The 25,232-nt window shown below is 52.5% G+C and overlaps 1 protein-coding gene across 1 annotated transcript; it reads left to right on the forward strand.

The window, feature by feature from the left end:
- Window positions 1-25,103, forward strand: PTPN23 (protein tyrosine phosphatase non-receptor type 23). The gene is made up of 25 exons (XM_032318132.1): window positions 1-181; window positions 8,776-8,850; window positions 16,279-16,406; window positions 16,657-16,733; window positions 17,435-17,484; window positions 17,630-17,761; window positions 17,994-18,074; window positions 18,169-18,300; window positions 18,394-18,441; window positions 18,837-18,893; window positions 19,025-19,083; window positions 19,186-19,265; window positions 19,392-19,506; window positions 19,598-19,663; window positions 20,071-20,216; window positions 20,460-20,771; window positions 20,860-21,014; window positions 21,111-21,262; window positions 21,351-21,530; window positions 21,618-23,385; window positions 23,465-23,649; window positions 23,762-23,866; window positions 23,946-24,084; window positions 24,182-24,295; window positions 24,373-25,103. Exons 1-25 carry the CDS (start codon window positions 98-100, stop codon window positions 24,850-24,852), a joined length of 4,920 nt encoding a protein of 1,639 aa, XP_032174023.1. The 5' UTR covers window positions 1-97; the 3' UTR covers window positions 24,853-25,103.
- Window positions 25,104-25,232: the final 129 nt, after the last annotated feature.

Here is a 25,232-nt window from a genome sequence, read left to right on the forward strand (position 1 = left end):
ACAAGTGACTTCCGGCGCGGAGGGGCGGGGCGCACGGCTGAGGCAGCAGCTGGGGCAACTAGGGGAGCGGCCCGGTGGCCGGCGGGCGCCAGCCGCCATGGAGGCCGTACCCCGCATGCCCATGATCTGGCTGGACCTGAAGGAGGCTGGTGACTTCCTCTTCCAGCCGGCCGTGAAGAAGGTAAGTACTTCCCCCACAGCCCCCACCTCTCCCGCGTAGCGCCGTCTGCCAGCGCGTGACGCCCCCTGCGCGTCCATCATCTCCCTAGGCCCTGGTCGCGGGGTTGGGTGAGGCCAGGAGGGGCCTCGGGTGGATTTCCTCAGCCTGGCCCACCCCCCGCAGACATTCCTGTCCCCTCTTCGCCCGCTCGGGGCTAATACCCACAGTCTCGTCGAAACCGACTTTCCGACTTCTGCTCCGGGCCAATTGCGGTTCCCACTGAAGCACCGCACTTCCTCGGGGTGACGCTCGGGACCTAGTTCGGCTCGCCTCTGCTCCAGGCCGGGACCGCCCCGCGGGGAGAGGCGGGCTTCCTTGGCCGTTTCGTTGACCTGTACCCTAGGTGCGGGGTCAGTCCTCCTGGGCGGACTCAGGGGTTGTGGCTCCTCTTGTGTGTTTTGAAGGTGGGAGCCAGAGGTATGCCTGACCTCTGCGACTGGGGTCTCTCTGACGGTTGGTGCAGTTGTCTCTGGGCTCTTACGAAGAACCATGTTCGGGAGCCCCCTTGGACCAAAAGATACAGTTCCTTGTCATTTTTGGAAGGGTTACTGCTTTTCTTAACCTCCTGGAGGGGAGAGGAGCTTGTAGCTCCCGGAGAAACCTTAGCAGTTGCTGTGTTGAGCGTTCAGTTGGACCGGGGAGACAGACAGGTCTGGTGATGGAGGCAAGGGAGCTCTGGCGAGATCAGGTGGGGCTGGCACAGGGGCCAGGCGTGTGGAATGAGCATTAGGTGCCCCCTGAGACATCAGCCTTGGGGAGGGCCACCTAGCACTGGGTTTCCCTCCCTCTCTTTACACTACCGGTAACAGATTGAATTCCTTTGATTCCGTCATTAAACTAAACTTCTTTGGGCACTTGTTTCCTCATTTGTAAAGACAGGAAATTATATTTAATCTAAACCTCAAGAATTTTGTTAGCTCTTTCCCAGATATTGTTAGCTCTTTCGCAGTCTTCTCTCCATCTGCTCTTTCAGGCAAGTTCAGTTGGATGAATTTTTCTAAAACACAACAAAACTCCTTTGTTTCTTATTCAGCCCTAACCCATTTAGAGTTCTCCCTGACCAGCCCCAGCCCTTTCAGTATTTTTTGACGGCCAAGTGTATGCTTGATCTGTGTATCTCTGATACAGATTCTGTTCACAGTCAGCCATTTGCTGTTCTCTTAACATTCTCTGTATTTTGCTCTTCTGTGCCTTTGGTTGTGGAATTCCTCGCACCCAGAAAATTCTTCTTTGTCCTGTGGGATGGGGATGGGGCCCCTCTTTAATTTCTGTATATTGGTTCTGTCCACCTTTCAAGGCCCAGTTTAAGTTCTTTCTCTTCCGAAAGCGTTCTTTAATCCTTTTCATCTGGATGAATCTTTCTCTTCTCTGAATCCCTTTTTCCATTCTTTTCCCGGTGTTAGTATGTGTGCTATGTTTTAACTATTCAATTCTAAATGACCAGAGAAGCATCTCCTTGTCCTCAAAGCCTAGTGGGGTCCCCTCTACATAGTTGGGCATTCAGGAAAGTGTTTCTCAAATGACTGAATGACATTTGAGAGGGAATTTAGATATGGTGACCACAAATTATGGAAATCCAGTGGATAAAGTCTTAGCCCAGAAAATCCTAGGAGGTATTTTTGTTGGAACTTAGCCTTTGATACTCTGGCCACTCTTACCTAACCAACAGGGTTTTTTGTGAGTAATGAGTTTCTGGAAGGCTCTCTGAGCCTCCAGAGAGTAGTTGCTCATTAGCTGTTCAGCCTCAGGTGGTCTCAAATGCTAAAGAAACTTTTCATTTCCTAGACACGATTAGTCTTTGTTTTTTTCTTTGTTTCCTCTTCTTTGGGGTTGGGAAAGATATGCCATTTATTTGATAGGTTAAGATTGTGGCATGTATTTGCAAGAACCAACTGAAAAGGAATAGCAGTGTGTGGGTAGGCTGGGCTTCCTCAGGGTACCCTAGAACTCTGCCTGAGGGAGACTGCAGAAGCCACTTGAGCCTGGGAACTCTTCCTGACCCGGACTCCTCTCCCCAACCAGAGCCCCTGCTCTGCTTCTGCCATTCATATGCTTGTCCTCTTCTACCCTTCTCTCAGCTGTGGGAACCTTCACCAGTGACTTGGAGCTGAGAGGTGGAATTTAATTTAGGATACTGGGGTAAAAATGGGTTCTGTTGAGGTCAACCTATTGAGCACTATTACCTTGGTAATACAGATGAATAAGAGACAGTTCTTTTTTTTTTTCTTTCATGGAGTTCAGTTTAGTAAGAAAGTTTAAAAATTAAATGGTGGTATCAGTGGAAGAGTATATGCAGTGTATGAAGTACCAGCCTAAGGAGGGGCCATCAGAGAAGGCTTGGTGGGCTTTGAAGGATGAATAGGAGTTTTCCAGAGAGCTAAAGGGTTTGTTTCTTTGTAAGGCCTGGGCTGTTGAAAAGATCTTTTTTTTTTTTTTTTTTTTTTTTTTTAAAGATTTTATTTATTTATTTGACAGAGAGAAATTACAAGTACACTGAGAGGCAGGCAGAGAGAGAGAGAGAAGGAAGCAGGCTCCCTGCTGAGCAGAGAGCCCGATGCGGGACTCGATCCCAGGACCCTGAGATCATGACCCGAGCCGAAGGCAGCGGCTTAACCCACTGAGCCACCCAGGCGCCCGAAAAGATCTTTCTTAATGGTTAGTATTGGGTTTTGCTCCTAATGAACATGCTTTCAGTTATGGAGAAACGTGAAATAAGAGCCAGGAGAACAGCAAGCTGGTTTGGAACTGCAGTGCCAAACTTTAGGTTGGGATACTGGGGCGCACATAATTTTTGAGTGGGAAAATGCTGCTGTCTCTGCACTTTCTTACCTGTGCTGTGGAGCCCAGAGTGCTGACTCACTGGAAGCTGATGAAGGCTGATTTGTACTCTACATCACCGAGTGATTTGGTGACAAGTGTTGGTATTTGAAGTTGTTTCCTCTTCCGGTCCCAAACACCTGCCCTTAATCAACTGCACTAGAGCTTAAGTCAAGCTCACTTGGACTTAGGTGTTAACATCCATCTCGGATTCATTTATTGAACAAATAGCTATTGAGTGACTGTATGTTTCAGCCCTGGGAAGTCAGGGCTGTATGTAATGACAAAAATTCCTGCTTTCATGGAGATTATCTTATTTATTTATTTTTTTAAGATTTTATTTACTCATTTGACAGAGAGAAAGACATAGCAAAAGAGGGAACACAAGCAGGGGGAGTGGGAGAGTGAGAAGCAGGCTTCCCACCGAGCAGGGAGCCCAATGTGGGGCTCTATCTCAGGACTGTGGGATCGTGACTTGAGATAAAGTGAGACGCCCAACAGACTGAGCCACCCAGGCACCCCTGGAGCTTATCTTCTGATGATCCACATAGTAACTCTTCCTCAAGGGCAGATGTATCATGTGGTAGCCATCCTGCCAACTGAGTAGCTTCTTGGCCTCACCTCTCCTCCCATTCTGGCTGGACTGATCTCTAAATCTCCACTTTTTCCAGAGAAACTGCCCGCTATTCAAGGCCTGCCTCCACTGGCTTCAGCCTGCCTCTCTCTAATTCGTTCCCCTAGGCCTCTCCTGTAGGAACTGTCAGCCTCTTTTCCTTCCACATCTGGTCATTGTTCATGCTCTGGTCCTTACTGGAATTCCTTTCCTCCTCTTCATTATTCAGGTTGAACCCTACGTCCTCTGGGCCCCTTTAGCTGTCTAGCTGTTGTACCACACTCCTCCCAATTCAGTCAGGTCTTAATGCTCAGTTGACCTGGGGCACAGAGTGTTCACTCTTACTACCTCTTCTTATGGTTCATCTTACTCACTTGTAGTGCCTGGTGTTTAGGTTTGTGGGATTTTTCTCCCTCTTCTCGATAGCCGACTCCTTTGAAGTTCTTGCTACACACACAGAAAAGAAAATGAGACAACCAGGGGCCTAAAAGGGGACCCTGCCTCCTCAGCAGTGGGGAACATGGGACGTTGGGTTACCTCTGGTGGTGACCTGGCTTATCTCTTATCACAGATTTGGAGTCACCAAACCTGTCTGCCCAGTTGTGTTTTAAAGCCGAATGGCTCCAAGAGCAGATGACTTGCGTTGTCCAGGTCATCTCTCTGACTTCAGTCTCATACACCAAAAACCTGTATCCATTTCACTCCAGAGTCTTTCCTTTACTTGGGAAGTAATAAATACTTGTGTGTGGAGCGTGCTTCACAAGTGTTGGTTGAGTGACCTAGTCTAGTTCTAGCACCTGCCAGGAGATGTAACTTGAGTTATCCTTGGTGGTGTTGTTAGAAGAGATGTGGGAGAGATTCTTTTGAGTGTAGGGTCACTCTGGTCACTTTGTTCTCATCCTCAGTGCTGTTGGCCTGTAATTTGGTTTTAGGCTTGCTGACATCAAGGGGCAATAAAATTTCTTTCTCTGAATAAATCTCATTTGAAATTCAGTAGCAAAGCATATGTTGTAATTATTAACACTCCTCTATGTGGGACTTAGTTTTATGTGTGTTGCCATGGACCAGCCCAAGGAATGCCTCATATTTGAGTAAATCCTGCAAGTGGGGCAAAAAAATAAGTGTGTGGTGAACAAAGGTAATGTTAACACATGTGTGCCTTTTATTCTCTTTTTTCTTGGCTTATTGCTTTAATTAGCACCATGGAATTCCAAGATGTTGTATCAACCTAAGAGCAAAAGCTAAACACCCCCACGGCCTGGGGGTGAGGGGACACAGACACAGAAGAATGGGAACATGCTAATAGAAGAGAAAGAGATACAAATGGAATATCCCTGGGACAAGAGTCAGGAGACCTGGCTTGGGGTTCCAGCACTGCCATTGCTAATCTCTGGTTCCTTTTTTGTTGTTTTTTAAAGATTTTATTTATTTATTTGACAGACAGAGATCTCAAGTATGTGGAGAGGCAGGCAGAGAGAGAGGAGGAAGCAGCCTCCCCACCAAGCAGAGAGCCTGACCTGGGGCTCAATCCCAGGACCCTGGGATCATGACCTGAGCTGAAGGCAGAGGCTTTAGCCCACTGAGCCACCCAGGTGCCCCTCTGGTTCCCATTTTTACAATCTGTAAACAAATGGCAGGACCTAGGATGAATGTTTGCGTACAAAATTCTGTGCCATTTGTTGCTCAGTTAAAGAGAAGAGTAGTATCATGGAAATAGCATAGACATTGGAATCAGACAGATCTTGGTTTAGGTTATCTCTTCCACTTAATTTAGGTGAGCTTCAGCTGCTACAAATAATTATATAACTAATCTGGTCCTCATTTTTCTCACCTGTAATATGGAACTATTCTTAACGCATAAGCTTGTGAGAATCAAGAATTAATGCATGCGAGGGGCGCCTGGGTGGCTCAGTGGGTTAAAGCCTCTGCCTTTGGCTCAGGTCATGATCCTAGGGTCCTGGGATTGAGCCCTACGTCGGGCTCTCTGCTCCGCGGGGAGACTGCTTCCTCCCCTCTCTCTCTCTGCCTGCCTCTCTGCCTACTTGTGATTTCTCTCTCTCTGTCAAAGAAATTAAAAAAAAAAAATCTAAAAAAGAATTAATGCATGTGAGTTCCTAGTAGAGGTCTTAACATCATATTGATCTTTCTCTCTGGAGATGGCCTTTCCATTTTCTTACTATTTTGCGCTTGTAACGCCTTCCTTTCCTTTTTTATGCCTCCCATCCCAGTGGCTTTGATCCCGGACATGGTCTCAGTTAACAGACCTGTCCGTAGGTCTTTTTGTTCCCCCAGGAAAGGATGGCCAGCTGCTCCAGAGCCGGCCTAGGCTCTGGAGGTTCTCTGGTCCTTTCAACCCTAACTCGCTGTTGGTTGTATAGGTGCACTGGTGTCCTGTTGTTGCCTTCTAGCTTTTTGCTCCTGGTCTGTGGTGGCAGGGTCCGAGGTCTATTTGCTGCTGGGCCTTTTCTCAGGTTCTGTCAGGAGCTTCAGATCCTGAGCAGACTCTTCTTCTGAGCTCTGCAACTGTAAAGAGTTTGATTTCGGGGAGCACGTGGGTGACTCCATCAGTTAAGTGTCTGCCTTCAACTCAGGTCATGATCCGAGGGTCCTGGGATCAAGCCCCGCATTGGGCTGCCTGCTCAGCAGAGAGCCTGCTTCTCCCTCTCCTCCCTTGCTCATGCTCTCTATCCCTATCTGTGTCTGCCAAATAAATAAAATCTTTAAAAAAAAAAAAAAAAGAAAAAGAGTTTGATTTCACTGTGTTTGTGTGTTCTTTTGTGTGTGTCTTTATACACACACACCCGTGTGTGTATATGTATATATCCCACAAAGCTTTGAAAGTAAGTTGTATATATCTCAGCACATCCTCCTGTGTGACCGTATTATCATCACACATAAGAAAGTCCATAAAAATTTTCTACTATAATATATATTAAAATTTTACCTATTGTCCCCAAAGCATTTTTTTTAAAGATTTTATTTTTAAGTAATCTCTGCAGCCAGCATGGGGTTCCAACTTACAGCCCCAAGATCAAGAGTCACATGTTCTACCCACTGAGCCAGCCAGGCTCCTCCCCCACCGAAGTATTTTTATGACTTCCCCCCAAATTCAGATTCAGTCAAGGTTCTCAAATTGTATTTAGTTCTGTTTCTTTAATCTTTTAGAATCTAGACTAGTCTCTTGTTCAGCCGCACTCCCATTACATTGATTTTTTTTTCAGAGAGTAGGTTAACTGTTGGGCAAAATGTCTCATCTTCGGAATTTTCTTGAGTGTCTCCTTTTAGTATTTTCAGTTTGTTCATCCATTCTCTGCATTTCCTGTAAACACAACCTTTTGCTGAGTTATCTAAAACACCTAGTAAGGCCCCTACCATTTCTGATGCTTGGTGGGGGTTGGAGGGGTGTTGCTGGCAGGACCCTGCCACTATGTCAGGCACAGTCTGGTGAAGGCATGTTTAGAATGTAGGTAGAGCAGCAGCTGAAATTCAAAGAAGTGACGTCTCAGCTGAGTCTTAATAGAGAAGCGGGGACATGTGAACAAGTATTGAGAACTGAGAGCGCAATTCCACAAGTCTGGTGGCTGGGGGTCCCCAGGAGTTGCTAGACAGTCCTTGAAGGCTGTTGGGAGTGATTGTGAAGAGCCATGAACTCTGTGCCTAGGAAATAACCTTTGGTTTTGGAGGCTTTGGGGAGCCATTGTCACACATCCTTTTCAGATTTTTCTCTTTAGGTTGCAACTCAGTTATTTCTCATAATCTCACTGTCCTGAGAAAAGTATGTTTGGGTTTTGTTTCCACGCACCCCCCCAGCTGTGTGTGTGTTTCAGAAGGCTTTGAAGTTAGGAGTGACAGTGGATTTTGCTAGAAAGAGAACTCTGGCATCTAGGTGAGGGGTAGATTTGAAGGGGTGAGAATAGAGCTTATGAACACATGGATCTTGCAGGAGGTAAAACCAACAGAAGAGGGTCAGGATTGGAGGTTTGGGAATGTGACTGGTTGATGCTGAAAGAAGCTCAGCAGGAGCCTCCCCTCTGCCTGTCCCTCCTCTCCCTTTCCCTGCCAAGGCAGATAGGAGCTGTCACGTGGCCTGGGTTCCCACATGCTTAATGCCTCAGCTCTGTGGCATAGGTTCTGGGAGGGGACCTCAGAGCAGGTGAGTGGGCCGCAGACGCTGTGTGAGTGTGCTACTGGAAAGAGCTGGCCACCTCTATTCAGCCTTTTTGGCTTCCTTCACCGCTTCACAACCTTGGTTTAGGCCTTAGGGAACCTGTGAGGTGGGCATCAGTGCCTTAGTGTTTGTGGAATGGGTATATCTGCCCCCTGCCCCCAGATTGCTAATGCTGGCAGCAGGCACCACAACAGGCTTCCTGGTCAGTGGCCTTAGTCTGCTGATCTTAGATGGACAGGGGCTCTTGTGGTGCAGGCTATGCCTCCAGACTGATGAGTGTGCTCATTTCCGAGAGTCCACTCCTGAGGTGGTTGAGTGCTTTGGGGCCAGGCATGCCAGTCCCCTCTCTGATGTGAGCACTGATTTTTCCTTCTCCTATATGGATCATTCCCATCACACACCTGTGGGCCTTTCTTCAAGGTGAGGATGATGTAAATCATTTGTACTGCAGTGCCCTTCCCTAGCCAGGACAGCTGGTGAAGAAGGCTTTGCACTCCCACTCTTGTTTGGTATGTCTTGCTTACATTTGTTGTTGGGTTAGGATTATGGTTGTGATCCCAGAACACAGCAAGGTCCAGTCCTTGAGGGAGGCTTGAATTGGTGGCCTCTTTTGGGATGCTTAGTGGGATCCCGTTTCACCCAGCTAAGTTCCCCAGCTTCCTGAGCTGCCAGAGTCCTGGACTTTACAGAGAGGGCTCAGCCTGATGAAGACCAGCCAGCATGTTCACATAGGGTGGTCCAGTCGTATTTCCCATTTAGCTTAAAGGTAGAGGCTCCCATGGTCAACATCTCAGTGCTACCCCGTTATTGAGGTAAAGTTCCCAGTGGTCCAGGAGATAGGCTCGTGGTTGTGCATCTAGACTAGTGACTGCTAAGGGCTCAGGGCAGGAGTGAGAGCAGGGGAGTGTTCTGTGTTCTTGGTTTACATTCTCTCTCTCTCTCCCTCCCTCCCTCTAGTTTGTCCTAAAGAATTACGGAGAGAACCCAGAAGCCTACAATGAGGAACTGAAGAAGCTGGAGTTGCTCAGACAGGTAGGATGACAGTACTTTTACGCACTTGTGAATGGGACAGGTTTGATAGGGAGGTAAAGAAGCCACCTGGAACTGTGTTCTTATTTTATTTATTTATTTATTTATTTATTTATTTATAAAGATTTTGTTTATTTATTTGACAGACAGAGATCTCAAGTAGGCAGAGAGGCAGGCAGAGAGAGTGGGGGGGTAGCAGGCTCCCACCTGAGCAGAGAGCCCGATGAGGGGCTTGATCCCAGGACCCTGAGATCATGACCTGAGCCAAAGGCAAAGGCTTTAACCCACAGAGCCACCCAGGCGCCGCCTGTGTTCTTATTTTAGTTTAATATTTTTTTCTCTTTAAAGCAGCTGACTTAATGGAGACGTTTGAAAATGCTTAAAAGCAACAACAACAACAACAACAACAAAAAACCTCTTAATCCTTGCAAATTTTTGAATATATATTTTATAATTTTATATGTAGTTGATTCTTGAACAGCATGGGTTTGAACTGCATGGGTCCATTTATATGCAGGTTTTGTATAGTACAGTACTATTAATGTATTTTCCTTGTGATTTCTTTAACATTTCCTTTTCTCTAGCTTTATTATAAGAATATATAAAGCGTATAACATAAAAAATATGTGTTAACTGACCATGTTACCACTAAGGCTTCTGGCTAGCAGTAGGCTTATTAGTGGTTAAGTTTGGGGGAAGTCAAAAATTATAGTGAATTTTGACTGCTTGGGGGATCAGCCCCTGAACCCCACAGTGTTCAAGTGTCAGCTGTGTATACTGTATAAAAACACAGTAGGGGGACGCCTGGGTGGCTCAGTTGGTTAAGCAGCTGCCTTCGGCTCAGGTCATGATCCCAGCGTCCTGGGATCGAGTCCCACATCGGGCTCCTTGCTCCGCAGGGAGCCTGCTTCTCCCTCTGCCTCTGCCTGCCATTCTGTCTGCCTGTGCTCGCTCTCTCCCCCTCTCTCTCTCTGATAAATAAATAAAAATCTTTAAAAAAAAAAAAAACACACAGTAGGACCCTACACTGCCTATACAGCCTCCATAGTCTACTTTTTTCGTTTAATGTATTGTGGGTTTGTTTCTGTATCAGTGAACATAGAACCATATTATTTGTAACATCCTGTGATCATTGCATTGCACTGTGATTTAATCAGTCTGGTGTCAGAGAACATATGGTTATTTCCATTTTCCCCATTGTAAGTATAAGCCATGTCATGCATGCTTGACCACTTCTGGGATTGTTTCTCTAGGAATTAGTGGGTGAAGAGGATGCACTTGCTTTCATTTCCACCCCCTACTTCTGCTGCTACTTTGCAGTTCTGGCAGTTAGGTGAAAAGGGTATTTAATTTTAATTTTCTGTTGATTAATAGTAAGGTTTCGCAGTTGTTAATGTGTTATATATCCTTTTAGGACTTGCCAGTGTCTTCTGTGCATTTTTCTCCTAGACTTAAATTTATTGCATTTCACAGATACCATATGTGTTTGTTTTTTGCTTTTTGTTTTTTTAAAATGTTTTATTTATTTATTTGACACAGAGAGAGATAGTGAGAAAGGGAATGGAAGTAGAGGGAGTGGGAGAGGGAGAAGCAGGCCTCCCTGCCAAGCAGGGAGCGTGATGCGGGGCTCAGTCCCTGGACCCTGGGATCATGAGCTGAGCCGAAGGCAGATGCTTAACGACCGAGCCACCCTGGCACCCCTGTGTGTTTTTTATTTATTTTTTTTTTAGTGTAATCTCTGCACCCAATGTGGGGCTCGAACCCACAACCCTGAGATCAAAAGTTGCATGCTCCACTGACTGAGCCAGCCAGGCGCCCCTAGATACTGTGTTTTGGGTTTTGTTTGTTTGTTTGTTTGTTTTTGGTTTTTTTGTTTTGTATTTTTTACAAATTGAAGGTTTGTGACTGTCCTGTCCTGTGCGGAGCAAGTCTTTTGGTTCCATTTTCCTGACAGCAGTTGTTCACTTTGTGTGTCTCTGTCACATTTTGGTAATTCTCACAATATTGTAAACTTTTTCATCTTTATATTTGCTGGGGTGAGCTGTGGTCAGTGATTTTTGAGGTTACTATTGCCGTGGTTTGGGGGCACCATAAACCCCATCTAAGCATGTAAATTCAACCGGTAAATGTTGGGGGTGTTCTGACTGCTCTACCAACCAGCTGTTCCCGTGTCTTTCTCTCTCTCCTTGGGTCTCCCTGTTGCCGTGAAACACAACAGTATTGATACTAGGCCAGTTAGTAACCTTACAACAGTCTCTTAAGTGTTCAAGTGAAAGGAAGAGTTGCACATTTTCATTTTAAATCAGAAGCTGGAAATGATTAAGCTTAGTGAGGAAGAGAGGTTGAAATCCAAGATAGGCCGTTGTATCAGTTAGCCCAGTTGTGAATGCAAAGGAAAAGTTCTTGAAGGAAATATAGTTTTTACTCTGGTGAGCACATGAATGGTAACAAAACCACATCAGCAGTGGCTGATGTGGAGGAAGTTTGAGTGATCTTGTTAGAAAATCACACCAGCCACAACATTCCCTTAAGCCAAAACCTAGCCCAGAGCAAGACAATGACTCTTCAATTCTGTGAAAGCTCAAAAAGCTGAGGAGGCTGCTGAAGGAAAGTCTGAAGCCAGCGGAGGTTGGTTCATGAGGTTTAAGGAAAGAAGCTGTCTCCCTAACATCAAAGTACAAGGTGAGGGGCGCCTGGGTGGCTCAAATGGTAAAGTGTCTGCCTTCGGCTCAGGTCATGATCTCAGGGTCCTGGGATCGAGTCCCTCCCCCTGCTTGTTCTCTCTCTGTCTCTCTCAAATAAATAAACAAATATATAAAATCTGTGAAAACAAAATAAAAGAGTACAGGGTGAAGCAGCAGGTGCTGATGGAGAAGCTTCAGCAGGGGATCTAGAAGATAATTTGTGAAGGTGGCTGCACTGCACAGCAGACTTTCAATGTGGAGAATCCACCTTTCATACCAGAAAGTGCCATCCAGGACTTTCATAGCTGGAGATGAAGTCAGTGCCTGGCTTCAGAGCTTCAAAAGACCGGCTGACTCTCTTGCAGCTGGTGACTGTAAAGTTGAAGCCAGTGCTCATTTACTGTTCTGAAAATCCTAGGGCCCTGAAGAATTATGCTAATTCTACTCCGCCTATGCTCTAGAAATGGAACAACAAAGTCCAGATGGCAGTATATGTGTTTACAATGTAGTTTGCTAAATTTTTTTTTAAAGATTTTATTTACTTATTTGACAGAGAGAGAGATCACAAGTAGGCAGAGAGGCAGGCAGAGAGAGAGGGGGAAGCAGGCTCCCTGCTGAGCAGAGAGCCCGATGTGGGGTTGAATCCCAGGACCCTGAGATCATGACCTGAGCTGAAGGCAGAGGCTTTAACCCACGGAACAACCCAGGTGCCCCTGTAGTTTACTAAATATTTTAAGGCTTCTGTTAAGACCCACCGCTCAGGAAGAGAAGATTCCTTTCAAGATATGATTGCTCATTGACAGTGTACATGGTCACCCAAGAGCGCTGATGGAAATGTTGTTTCCATGCCTGTTAACCAACATCCATTCTGCAGCTCATTTTGGCTTTCAGGCTTATTCCTTAAAAAATGCATTTCATAAGACTGTAGCTGCATAGATGATGATTCCTCTGATCTGGGTAAATTCAGTTGAATACCTTTTGGAAGCAATTCATCATTTTAGATGCCATTAAGAACAATGGCGATTTATGGGAGGAGGTTGTCAACATGAATAGGAGTTTGGAAAAAGTGGGTTCCAGCCCTCATGGAGGACTTTGAGGGATTCAAGAGTTCAGTGGAGAAAGTCACCACGGTGCGGTGAAAACAGCAAGAGAACTTGAACTAGAAGTGGAGTCTGAAGATAGGACTAAGTTGCTGCAATCTCATGATAAAATTTGACCAGATTCTTATGGATGAGCAAAGAAAAGTGGTCTCTTGTGCTAGATTTTGTTCCTGGTGAAGGTGCTGTGAAGTTGTTGAAATGACAAAGGATTTAGAGTGTCATGTAAACTGCATTGATGAAGTAGCAGCACAATTTGAGAAGACGGACTCCAATTTTGAAAGAAGCTCTGCTGTGGGTAAAATGTTCTCAAACAGCATCACATGCTCCAGAGAAATCATTTGTAAAAGAGCAAATCCACAGGCAGACTTCACTTACCATACTTAAGAAATTGCCACAGCTGCCTGCGACCACAACCTTGATCAGTCATCAGTATGGTGGCAAGACCCTCCACCAGCAAAAAGTTTACAATTCACTGAAATTCACTGAAAGCTCAGCTAGCATTTTTTAGCCATAAAGCATTTTTTTTTTTAATTAAAGGTTTTATTCATTTGACACAGAGAGAGAGCAAGAGAGACTGTAGGCACAAGCAGGGGGAGTGGCAGGCAGAGGGAAAAGCTGGGAGCCCGATCTGGGGCTCCATCCCAGGACCCCGGGATCGTGACCCAAGCAAAGGCAGATGCTTAACAACTGAGCCACCCAGGTGCTCCTAGACTTTTTTTTAAAATTGTTGTTGCTATCGTTAAGTGTCCCTCCCCTTTTATATTTTCCACCTGTTACAGTTAGTGTGGAGAAAAGCAGTTGAGCAATTTGTTTTGTTTTATAATTAATCTCTGCATCCACTGTGGGGTTCATACTAATGACCCCAGGATCAAGAGTTGCACACTCCTCCGACTGAGCCAGTCAGGTGCCCTGAGCAATTTATTTTGTTAATTGTTTTTTTCCGATAGTATTTGAGTTCATTTTCCTGGGGCTGGGGGGCAGAAAAGCAACAAGGTGCCCAGTAAAAGAGAAGCGTCATGATGGATGGATCCGGGAAGCATGATACTAGAGTGGGGCTTTCATCTGGCAGTTTGGGGTGAGGCCTCCTGCTTCCACGTGACTTACTGACGCCTCCCTCTGCCTCCCGAGGTGGTGTGGTCCCAGCCGTGCACATGGTGGCTCATCAAAGACACAGTGGGGCAGCGGGTGTGGGAACCAGAGCTAGAAGAGCTGACGCAGGCTCAGTTCTCAGGCAAGGAACCGAGGTACTACCTACAGCATTGCGGAGACAGCGTTACCAAGGCCAAGTGCCAGGTGGCTTATTTTATTTTGGAAAAATTGGCCTTCTACAGTGGAAGGCTCCAATTAAGGGAGCTACACAGGAGTCCACTGCAGATCTTTTTTTCTTTTTTTTTTTAAAGACGTATTTATTTATTTGAGAGAGAGAGAGAGAACATGCATGCATGGGCAGGGCAGGAGCAAAAGAGAGTGAGCTCGAGCTTAAGATTGGGGAGGGCCAGAGGGAGAATCTCAAGCAGACTCTGCCCTGAGCACAGAGCCCAATGCGGGACTCGATCTCACAACCCTGAGATCATGATTTGAGCGGAAACCAAGAGTCTGATGCTCAACCAACTGACCTACCCAGGCGCCCCCTGGAAATGGAAGGCAGATAAAGTTTGGGGAGCTGCAGGAGATGCTCTTTTGGTGATCTGGCCTCAGTATCCTCATCTATAAAGCAGGGGCTGGAAGAGTTGTCTCTAAGAAGACCTTTCGGCTGCAACTCTGAGATCAGTTCTTGATTTATAGGGCATAAAGCTGGCAGGTGGTGAAGGGTTTGCTGGCGGGAGCAGGGTGGTGGGAGTGGTGCGGTCTCAGCTTCCTTTCCTCTCTGCTGTTGGCTCAGCCCCTCTGGTTCTGCCTAGTGCTCCCCATGCAGAGTTGGGGGGGGTTCATCCTTGGCTGGATTAAAAGATTAAAAGTGCTGTGGAGTTGTGTTGCTTGGAGGGTTGCTTCCATTGTTTCCCAAAGGTGGTTTTGGGAAGCACAAAGACAAATGTTTTCCGCTTTAATCTTTCTCTATATGCTTTAGTGAATATTAAAAAACTGTGTAGCACACACACGGACCCTGTTGTTTTAGATGAGGATGTGGCTCCAGTTTGACAGATGGATCAGCCTAAAGGAAGATGTTAAGCCCATGAGGCATTTGGTTCTAGCAGCAGTTCTGATGGGGAGTGGGTGGTGACTGGATTCCAGAAGGCCTAGCCTGAGGGATGTGTCCCCCTGCAGCAGTAAGGCCGTGAACATGCCTGATCCTTGTTTTGGGTCCTCTGGAAGCGGCTCTGGAGGGAGTTTACATTCCTGCTTAGAGAGGCGCTGGAGGCACCAGGGAGTGCTGTCAAGTCGGACTGGGGAAGTAGCCCCGCCCTTCCTTCTGAGAGTGTCCCAGGCTGAGGCCTTGAGCCCAGCTGTGGAGTATGGTGTCCTCCAAGGAGGATTCTGCTAGCCGGTGCTGGTCGGCCCTGGTGCTGGTCAGCCCTCGGCTGGGCCCAGTGGCTGCTGAACTCCCCAGGGGGCAGTGGGGTGCTGTGGTTCTCTCCAGCGGGTGGGGTGAGGGTGTGCACAATGCTTCTAGCCTATCCCTTCTTTGTTTTGTGCACCTGCTTCTTGGAAAGGATGTTGTCTGTTCTTCTTTTTGAGTGCAGGGTTCATCTGCTTTGTTTTATTTCCCCCAAATGGGAATAGCTCTATTGTTTTTTATTAAAAAGTGAAAGTGGGGGAGGGCTGGGCGGGATGAGGTAACTGGCTGATGAGCATCGAGGAGGGCCCGTGATGTAATGGGTACTGAGTGTTGTGTGCAGCTGATGAGTCACTGATCGCTACCTCTGAAACTAATCCGCCATATGTTAATTAATTTAAATTTAAAAAAATTTTTAAAGGAAAAAAGTGAAAGTGTTCAATATAATGAGTAAATAGTACAGAGAAACAGATGTCTCTATATGTATGGATAGAATGGGAGAAGTTACTTAAACCCTGTTACCCAGTGGTATTCACTTAACGTTTTGGTGGATAACCTTCTAGAATCTTTTATCTTTGTTTATATACCTAGTTGGCTGTCAGTATCTATACAATTTCATATAAATGAAACTATACTGCTTATCTGTTACCTTTCTTTTTTGGCTCAATAAATATGTCATGAACATCTAGACGTAATAGAGACTCTCGTCTTCAGTCTTTGTGGCCGTGTTCTCTCTTGGGGGTGGCCTTGATATAATTTATTTGAACAGTCCACTTCGGAGGCGTGCAGTATGTGACCCTGTTACTAATGCTGTGATAAATATCCGCGTGTGCTCATCAAGCATTTGCTTCTCTGCGTATTCTTTACTGTATGTTCTAGACACAGAACCATGGGTCAGTGTCAGGTACATGAACATTTTTAATACCTGTTGTAGACCTGCCTTCCAGGAAGGTGGGACCGACTCAGCTAGCCCCGGCTGGCAGGGCGGTGGTTAGACAGCTGCAGCCTTAGCTGTGGGCTTTCTCTGGATCCGTTGGAGTGTGCGGTCTCTATCTCAGATGCAGATTTCTCCCTGGGGCCTCTGTGGGCAGACAGACCTGCCTGTACTCTACCTCAAGTGATGGCGGGACCGCTTCTCCCATCCGCCCCCCAGAATGCTGTCCGTGTCCCACGGGACTTTGAGGGCTGCAGCGTGCTCCGCAAGTACCTGGGCCAGCTTCACTACCTGCAGAGTCGGGTCCCCATGGGCTCGGGCCAGGAGGCCGCCGTTCCTGTCACCTGGTGAGAGCTGGCAGGCAGGGCTGGGGGGATGCCCAGAGGGAGCCTGGGCCAGCCCAGTGTTTGGATGGTGGGGATGTCCCTTCCCCTTCCCCAGCCCCCTCCCCTTTTCCTTGCCACAGAGGACGGGGGTGGCTTGGTGTGGTCTCCTTAGGCCTCCCTCTGACCTAACTGGGGTGGCTGGTTCTCTCACCTGGCCTCAAGGCTTTGGCCAGCTCCTTCCCTTAATTTGATGGGGGTGCCATGTCTGCAGGACCGAGATCTTCTCTGGCAAATCTGTGGCCCATGAGGACATCAAATACGAGCAGGCTTGCATTCTCTACAACCTTGGTGAGCTGCCTAACCTTTTCCCCACGGGCCTACCTCTCAGCTCTGCCAACCCAGGATCTCCGCTCAGCAGAAGTCCGCAAAGGCAGTGGGCTCATGGACAGAAGACCCCTGGGTTCCGACCCCTCCACCGCCTTCCCCATAGCTCTCCTAGCACCTCTTTCCTGGGCCATGGGCACACTGCTGGGGAGAAGCTCCTCTTCTTCCACGTGGTGGTGCTGCTGTGTGCTCTGGCCAGGAGCAGTGACCTCTCTTTGACTGGACAGCTCTAACCCCCCCAGTGGCTTTGGGCTGTTCCAGGCGGGAGAACAAGGCTGGCCTCAACTAGCCCTGCTATCAGCCCGGACGACTTAGTCCAGCTGAGTCCAGCGACTCAATCCACACTGAGGTCCAGTGTGGCTCAAGGGAGAAGCCTGGGGAGTCCCAAGTGCTGTGTAGGCATCCCTGGGGCCTCAAGACTGGAACTGTGGGCTGAGTGCTGTGGACGGGAGTTCCTCCTTCCTCCATCCCATGTCTGCCTGGGATAGAGCAAGACACTGAGGGGTTTGGCTGGACTTGGGAGTTTCCCCTCTGGGTGTTCTTGGACCATCTGCCGCAATACCCAGACCCTGTCTTCCCTGCCTCACACTCGACAGAGGCGTGCGGCGACTCAGGGAGCAGCCCCAGGCTAGCTCTGACACCATGTCCTCTGACTCACTCCCCAGGGGCGCTGCATTCCATGCTGGGGGCCATGGACAAGCGGGTGTCTGAGGAGGTGAGGAGTGGCGGGCAGGACACAAGACATAAGGGTGGGGCTAAGTGTTCTTCGCCTCCATAGTCTGTGTCCTGTCCCTTGGGAGTGGACACACGAGCAGCTGTCTGGCTCTGCCTCTGGCCATCATCCTCTTCTTTCCTCCCAGGGCATGAAGGTCTCCTGTACGCATTTCCAGTGTGCAGCAGGCGCCTTTGCCTACCTGCGTGAGCACTTCCCTCAGGCCTACAGTGTGGACATGAGTCGCCAGATCCTCTCTCTCAACGTCAACCTCATGCTGGTGAGGAGGGGCCCTCGTCGGGGCCCAGTTCTGTCCGGGGGAGGGGACAGCCAGCGCCGGATCCTGGACCCGGCCCTGTGCACATGGCAGTGGGGACGTGGTTTTGATCATTTGAGCTGCAGGTTGGTCAGAGCAGGAGGGTGCTTCTTGGAGGTGGGAAGGTGGGAGGAGAGGACAGGGTTCTCTGGTTCCCCTGGTGGGAAGAGTAAGATCTCTGTATTTGTTGGCCCAGGGCCAGGCTCAGGAGTGCCTTCTGGAGAAGTCAATGTTGGACAACAGGAAGAGCTTTCTGGTGGCCCGCATCAGTGCACAGGTAGGGGCGGGGGTGGATGGTGGCCCTTAAGGGACTGAGAGCAGGCCTTTACTTTACTCCTGACTCCCACTCACAACCCCATCCTGGCCCCCAGGTAGTAGATTACTACAAGGAGGCATGCCGGGCCTTGGAGAACCCCGACACCGCCTCACTGCTGGGCCGGATCCAGAAGGACTGGAAGAAGCTTGTCCAGATGAAGATCTACTACTTTGCAGCTGTGGCTCATGTGCGAGCACCGTGACCACTGGGGCGGGGTGGGGCAGGGCTGGGCGGGGCGGGCACCGCTTGGGAAGTAAGAGTCTCTTCTTTCTGCCCCCAGCTGCACATGGGGAAGCAGGCGGAGGAGCAGCAGAAGTTTGGGGAGCGGGTGAGTGAGCTGTGGCGAGGAGGGGTTTGGACTGATTCCATCCTTGTTCACAAGGTGCTAGAGGGCTCCCTTCCATGACAGAGGATGGGGAGGCTCTCCTCACTCCCACATCCTTGGCCACCCCCCAGCTGCAGGCCTGGTGTTTCTTTTGTGTTGTCCTATCTGCTTCACCTTTGTCCCCAGGGGACTGAGGTGGGGATGGGTTGGTGGGGGCGGGCTAGCTGTAAAGTGGAGCCAGCTGGCCTGCCAGACTCCGTGCTGTTGGCTGGGCTGACACCTGGCTGCTTCCTCAAGCTTTTGGTCTTCTAGTGGGTCACCTCATGAGCAGGTAGAGCTTAGTGGGGTTGCAGGAGGAGGGAAGGATGCACCAGACTCTGCCTACTGCCCCCCCACAGGTCGCATATTTCCAGAGTGCCCTGGACAAGCTCAATGAAGCCATCAAGTTGGCCAAGGTAAAGCTGAGGAAGAGCCTGGCTGGCCCTCAGAGCCCCAAAGGAACCTGGAGTGAGCCTGCGGGGGGCCGAGGATTGTGCTAGCACTGGCTTTGATTGGGGCTGAGTCCCCTCCCATCCGTTTCCTCCAGGGCCAGCCTGACACCGTGCAGGACGCACTGCGCTTTGCTATGGATGTCATTGGGGGAAAGTGAGTCTTGGGCTGGGAAGGAGGGGGGCGGGGGGCTCAGCTCTCAAGTAGCTGAGTGGGTGGCCTAATTGCTGGACTCCCCACTGCCCCCTCTGACCCCAGGTACAATTCTGCCAAAAAGGACAATGACTTCATCTACCATGAGGCTGTCCCAGCACTGGACACCCTTCAGCCTGTAAAAGGTCTGGAGCTGAGGGAAGGCTGAGGATTGGGGGGGGGGGTGGGGTCGTGAAGGCAGGAGTATACAATAGAGGCAGACTCAAGGCTTGTGTGGGCCTGGTTTCCACCGTTCTTCCTCTTCCTTCCAGGCGCCCCCTTGGTGAAGCCCTTACCGGTGAACCCCACAGACCCTGCTGTTACAGGCCCTGACATCTTTGCCAAACTGGTACCTATGGCTGCTCACGAAGCCTCGTCGCTCTACAGGTGGGTGGGAGGAGCTGACCTGTTCTTAGCACAGATGGGGTTGGGCGGTCTCGAGACCTAGCTTCCAACACCTGCTTTGTCACTTTGGCAGTGAGGAGAAGGCCAAGCTGCTTCGGGAGATGATGGCCAAGATTGAGGACAAGAATGAGGTCCTGGAGTGAGTGCGGAGCTGGAGGTGGGAGGCGCGGGGGTGGGGGGCGTGGGGATGCGGTGCACCTCTGCAGGGTCTCTAGTGCTGCTTGCAACGGGGAGAGGAAGAGTGAATGTCTTCTTGCATCAGGTTGCCTAGCCTTCCCCTTCCTGCACATGGTCTTGGGTACCAGATTTATAGGGGAACAGTCACCTGGCTTGGGAGGGCAGTGTTCCTGTGTCCCGTTGTTTTCAGCAGTGCCCCAGGTGTGTTCTGTGGGGCTAGGCCAGACCTCCAGTGGTGGAGGTCAGGATGCTGATTTGCCTCTGCTAGGACCTCAGACCTGGGTTTCGGTGGTGGGGCTTACCCTCATGAGAGGAGGGAGAATTGGGTCGGTGCCCACCTGGTCCTGTTGCCCATCCCCACCCCCCCAGTCAGTTCATGGATTCAATGCAGCTGGACCCTGAGACTGTGGACAACCTTGATGCGTACAGCCACATCCCGCCCCAGCTCATGGAGAAGTGCGCAGCTCTCAGTGTCCGGCCCGACACCGTCAGGAACCTTGTGCAGTCCATGCAAGGTGAGCAAGGGGGAGAAGCACTTGGGTGGCGGAAGTCCTCTGCGGCGGCCTTCCGGTGTTCATTGAGGACGGAGGTTGTACAGGCACCCACCCTCATGCTCCCATCTGTCCTGCTTAGCGAGCCTGGGGCCGCACACCAGCCCTTGACCGTGTGGGTAGTTCTGTCTCCTTGGGGACGGGCGCAAGGTGGGTGCCTGGTGTGGCTGCCTCAGGAGCTCTTCCTCTCCTGCAAACGCCCCCCAGCGCTGTCAGGTGTGTTCACGGATGTGGAAGCCTCCCTGAAGGACATCAGGGAGCTGCTGGAGGAGGACGAGCTGCTTGAGCAGAAGCTGCAGGAGGCCCTGGGCCAGGCCGGGGCCAGCCCGGCGGGCTCCAAGGCAGAGCTGGCTGAGGTGAGGCGCGACTGGGCTAAGTACATGGAGGTCCACGAGAAGGCCTCCTTCACCAACAGCGAGTTGCACCGGGCCATGAATCTGCACGTGGGCAACCTGCGCCTGCTCAGTGGGCCGCTGGACCAGGTCCGGGCTGCCCTGCCCACGCCAGCCCTCACCCCGGGTGAGCCCCCTGCACCCCCCCATCCTGTGCCCCTGGGGAGGGATGTGGAGCTGGAGCCTCTGGTCTCACCAACCACTGCTGCTCGCAGAGGACAAGGCTGTGCTGCAGAACCTGAAGCGTATCCTGGCCAAGGTGCAGGAGATGCGGGACCAGCGTGTGTCCCTGGAGCAGCAGCTGCGGGAGCTGATCCAGAAGGATGATATCACAGCCTCGCTGGTTACTGCTGACCACTCAGAGATGAAGGTGGGGCTGGCGAGGCGGGGCCGGTCTCTGATGCTGGGCTGCCCACTGAAGCGGTGCGGCCCTGAGTGTCCCCTACTCCCCAACCCCCTTCCTCAGAAGCTGTTTGAGGAGCAGCTGAAGAAGTATGACCAGCTGCGGGTGTACCTGGAGCAGAACCTGGCGGCCCAGGACAACGTCCTCCGGGCACTGACCGAGGCCAACGTGCAGTATGCGGCCGTGCGGCGGGTGCTTAGTGAGCTGGACCAAAAGTCAGTGTCTAGCCCCGCACTGCAGCCCAGACTCCCGTCCGGAGCCCGGCTCCACTCCTCACCTGCCGCTGGCCTCTCTGCCCACCAGGTGGAACTCTACACTCCAGACCCTGGTGGCCTCCTACGAAGCCTATGAGGACCTGATGAAGAAGTCCCAGGAGGGCAAGGACTTCTACGCGGACCTGGAGAGCAAGGTGGCTGCTCTCTTGGAGCGGGCGCAGTCCACCTGCCAGGCCCGTGAGGCTGCGCGCCAGCAGCTCCTGGACAGGTGGGTGTGGCCTTGGGGCAGCTCCAGCCCAGACCCAGGCTCCCCGATGGCAGTCTGGCTCCACTCCTTCCTGACCTTGTCCCGCAGGGAGCTAAAGAAGAAGCCACCCCCACGGCCCACGGCCCCAAAGCCACTGCTGCCCCGGAGGGAAGAGGGGGAGGCAGCGGAGACAGGAGACCTGCCTGAGGAGCTGCGCAGCCTGCCCCCTGACATGGTGGCCGGCCCACGGCCACCGGAAACCTACTTGGGAACTGCTACCCCACTCCACTTTCCTCCCAGCCCCTTCCCCAGTTCTGTGGGCCCAGCACCCCACTATCTCTCAGGTCCCGTTCCTCCTTGTACCTACTCAGGCCCCAGCCAGGTGTTGCAGCCCAGGGCCCCCCAGGTCCCAGGCCACCCTGCAATGGCCATCACCCCTGGACCTGCCCTCTACTCAGCCCCTGCCTATGCACCGGAGTTGGGCCTTGTCCCCCGGTCCTCCCCACAGCATGGTGTGGTGAGCAGTCCCTATAGGGGTGTAGGCCCCCCCCCGCCAGTTGCAGGTCTGCCCTCAGCCCCACCTCCCCAGTTCTCAGGCCCTGAGATGGCCATGGGGGTTCGGCCAGCCACCACCACTGTAGATAGTGTGCAGGCCCCCATCTCCAGCCATACCGCACCACGGCCAAACCCCAGCCCTGTTCCTCCCCAGCCCTGCTTCCCGGTGCCCCCACCACAGCCGCAACTACTGCCCGCACCCTACACGTACCCTATGGGAGCCAAGCCGCCCCTCACAGCTCCCCCCACCCAGCACCACTTTCCTCCTGGGATTCCCCCAGGTTTTCCAGCCCCTAGGGTTGGGCCCCAGCCCCATCCCGCGGGAGTGGCATTTGGGCCCCAGCCCCCCCAGCAGCCCCTTCCACTCCAGCATCCGAACCTCTTCCCACCCCCGGCTCCAGGGCGGGTCCCCCCACAAGCTCCCTACCCTTTTGCCCCTCAATCTGGTGTCCTGGGACAGCCAACACCACCCCTGCACACCCCCCTCTACCCGGGCCCCTCTCAGGACCCTCTGCCCCCCCACTCAGGGGCTCTGCCCTTCCCCACCCCTGGTCCACCTCAGTCTCACCATCCCACCCTGGCATATGGTCCTGCCCCTTCCCCCAGGCCCCTGGGCCCCCAGGCGGCCCCTCTCTCCATCCGGGGTCCCTCACCTGCTGGCCAGCCCACCCCCAACCCCCATCTGGTGCCTTCACCTGCCCCGTCACCAGGGCCTGGCCCGGTGCCACCTCGGCCCCCTGCTGCAGAGCCGCCCCCGTGTGCGCGCCGGGGTACTGCAGCCGCAGACCTGTTGTCCTCCAGCCCGGAGAGTCAGCACGGAGGCACGCAGCCCCCTGGGGGTGGGCAGCCCCTGCTGCAGCCTACAAAGGTGGATGCGGCTGAGGGTCGCCGCCCACAAGCCCTGCGGCTGATTGAGCGGGACCCCTACGAGCACCCCGAGAGGCTGCAGCAGTTGCAGCGGGAGCTGGAGGCCTTTCGAGGCCAGCTGGGGGACGCGGCGGCCCTGGACGCCATGTGGCGAGAGCTGCAGGATGCCCAGGAACACGACGCCCGTGGCCGGTCCATTGCCATCGCCCGCTGCTACTCCCTGAAGAACCGGCACCAGGATGTCATGCCCTACGACAGTAACCGCGTGGTGCTGCGCTCGGGTAAGGACGACTACATCAACGCCAGCCGTGTGGAAGGGCTCTCACCCTACTGCCCGCCTTTGGTGGCCACCCAGGCACCGCTGCCCGGTACAGCCGCAGACTTCTGGCTCATGGTGCATGAGCAGAAGGTGTCGGTCATTGTCATGCTGGTGTCTGAGGCGGAGATGGAGAAGGTGAGAGGGCGAGGGGAGGGGGCGCCTGGGAGGGGCCCTGGCAGAGCAGCCTTTACTGCCTTGCCTGTTGTTTCTTTAGCAAAAGGTGGCACGCTACTTCCCCACCGAGAGGGGCCAGCCCATGGTGCACGGTGCCCTGAGCCTGGCCCTGAGCAGCGTTCGGGCCACGGAGACCCACGTGGAGCGCGTGCTGAGCCTGCAGTTCCGGGACCAGAGCCTCAAGCGCTCGCTCGTGCACCTGCACTTCCCCACTTGGCCTGAGCTGTGCGTCTGCTGTCCCTGGGCGGGCGGGGGGCTCGGGCAGCTCGGGCTCTGGCGCGGGCACTACAGGGGCAGCTGCTGAGCTCGGGCTCACGGGTCCCGCCTGCACCCGTAGGGGCCTGCCGGACAGCCCCGGCAACCTGCTGCGCTTCATCCAGGAGGTGCACGCGCACTGCCTGCACCAGCGGCCACTGCACACGCCCGTCGTGGTGCACTGCAGGTATGGCCCCATGGGCAGCGGCCGCGTGCCCCGCGGCACCTCAGCCCTGGACCCCGCTTACACACCCTTCCTGCCGCAGCTCCGGGGTGGGCCGCACGGGAGCCTTCGCGCTGCTCTACGCCGCCGTGCAGGAGGTGGAGGCTGGGAATGGGATCCCCGAGCTGCCTCGGCTGGTGCGGCGCATGCGGCAGCAGAGGAAACACATGCTGCAGGAGAAAGTAAGGGTTGGGGGTGGGTGGGATGGGGCCGGGGAGGGGCCCTCCGCCCTGGGCGGTGAGACCCTGCCCTGCTGACTGAGCCGAGGGCCCTCTCCAGCTGCACCTCAGGTTCTGCCACGAGGCGGTGGTGAGACATGTGGAGCAGGTCCTGCAGCGCCATGGTGTGCCTCCTCCGGGCAGACCGTCGGCCGGCACCGGCATCAGCCAGAAGGTGAGGAAGGAGCCCCTGGGGCTGGCAGGCGCGCCCCAGCCTTGCAGATTGGTCTTCACCCACTTCTGTCTTCCCAGAACCACCTTCCTCAGGACTCCCAGGACCTGGTCCTCGGCGGGGACGTGCCCATCAGCTCCATCCAGGCTACCATTGCCAAGCTCAGCATCCGGCCTCCTGGGGCCCTGGATTCTCCAGCTGCCAGCATCCCAGGCCCCGTAGAGCCCCCGGGCCTGCCACCAGCCAGCCTTCCAGAGTCCACTCAGCTCCCGCCCTCCTCCCCACCCCCCCTCTCTTCACCCCAGCCCGAGGCCCCCCAGCCTGAGGAGGAACAACCAGTACCTGAGGCCCCCAGCCTGGGGCCCCCCTCCTCCTCCCTCGAGCTGTTGGCCTCCCTAACTCCCGAGGCCTTCTCTCTGGACAACTCCTTGCGAGGAAAGCAGCGGATGAGCAAGCAGAACTTTCTGCAAGCCCATAATGGTCAGGGTCTGAGGGCTGCCCGGGCCACTGATGACCCCCTCAGCCTTCTGGATCCACTCTGGACACTTAACAAGACCTGAATAGGCTTTGCCTGCTCAGTCCTTACACTACATCTCCCGCACCAGGCTGCCCACCCTAGCAGGGCCTCTCCAGTGGGCCTGGTCTCTTGTTCCCATTCCTGCTGCCTTCAGCCCTGCCTGGCCCAGCCCGCACCCCTGTGGGGTGGAGATGCCTTGCGGGCCTTGGGTTAGGTTCTGCTCCTTTGTGGGACCTGACATTTTTTCAGCTCTTTGCTATTAAAGTAATAAACCAACCTGTTCTGTGGCCAGCATCTGCCTGTTGCTGCCTTAGGGGGGGTACCTGGAGCCTCAGCAGCACTGCCTGAAATGTGGTGCCTTTAGTGAGCTTGGATGTGGCCAGGTCGTAGGAGGACCACGGAGCCGCCCTTGGCTTCCACAGC

The sequence above is a fragment of the Mustela erminea genome, chromosome 1 (genome assembly GCF_009829155.1).
Source record: "Mustela erminea isolate mMusErm1 chromosome 1, mMusErm1.Pri, whole genome shotgun sequence".
NCBI classification, from domain to species: Eukaryota; Metazoa; Chordata; class Mammalia; order Carnivora; family Mustelidae; genus Mustela; species Mustela erminea.

Excerpts from the sequence above, each read along its gene's own strand:
- PTPN23 (XM_032318132.1), top strand. The coding sequence starts at position 98 with ATGGAGGCCGTACCCCGCATGCCCATGATCTGGCTGGACCTGAAGGAG. Across the intron at positions 21,015-21,110 it reads CTGACCACTCAGAGATGAAG|AAGCTGTTTGAGGAGCAGCT; the intron begins GTGGGGCTGGCG and ends CCCCTTCCTCAG. Across the intron at positions 24,085-24,181 it reads AACACATGCTGCAGGAGAAA|CTGCACCTCAGGTTCTGCCA; the intron begins GTAAGGGTTGGG and ends GGCCCTCTCCAG.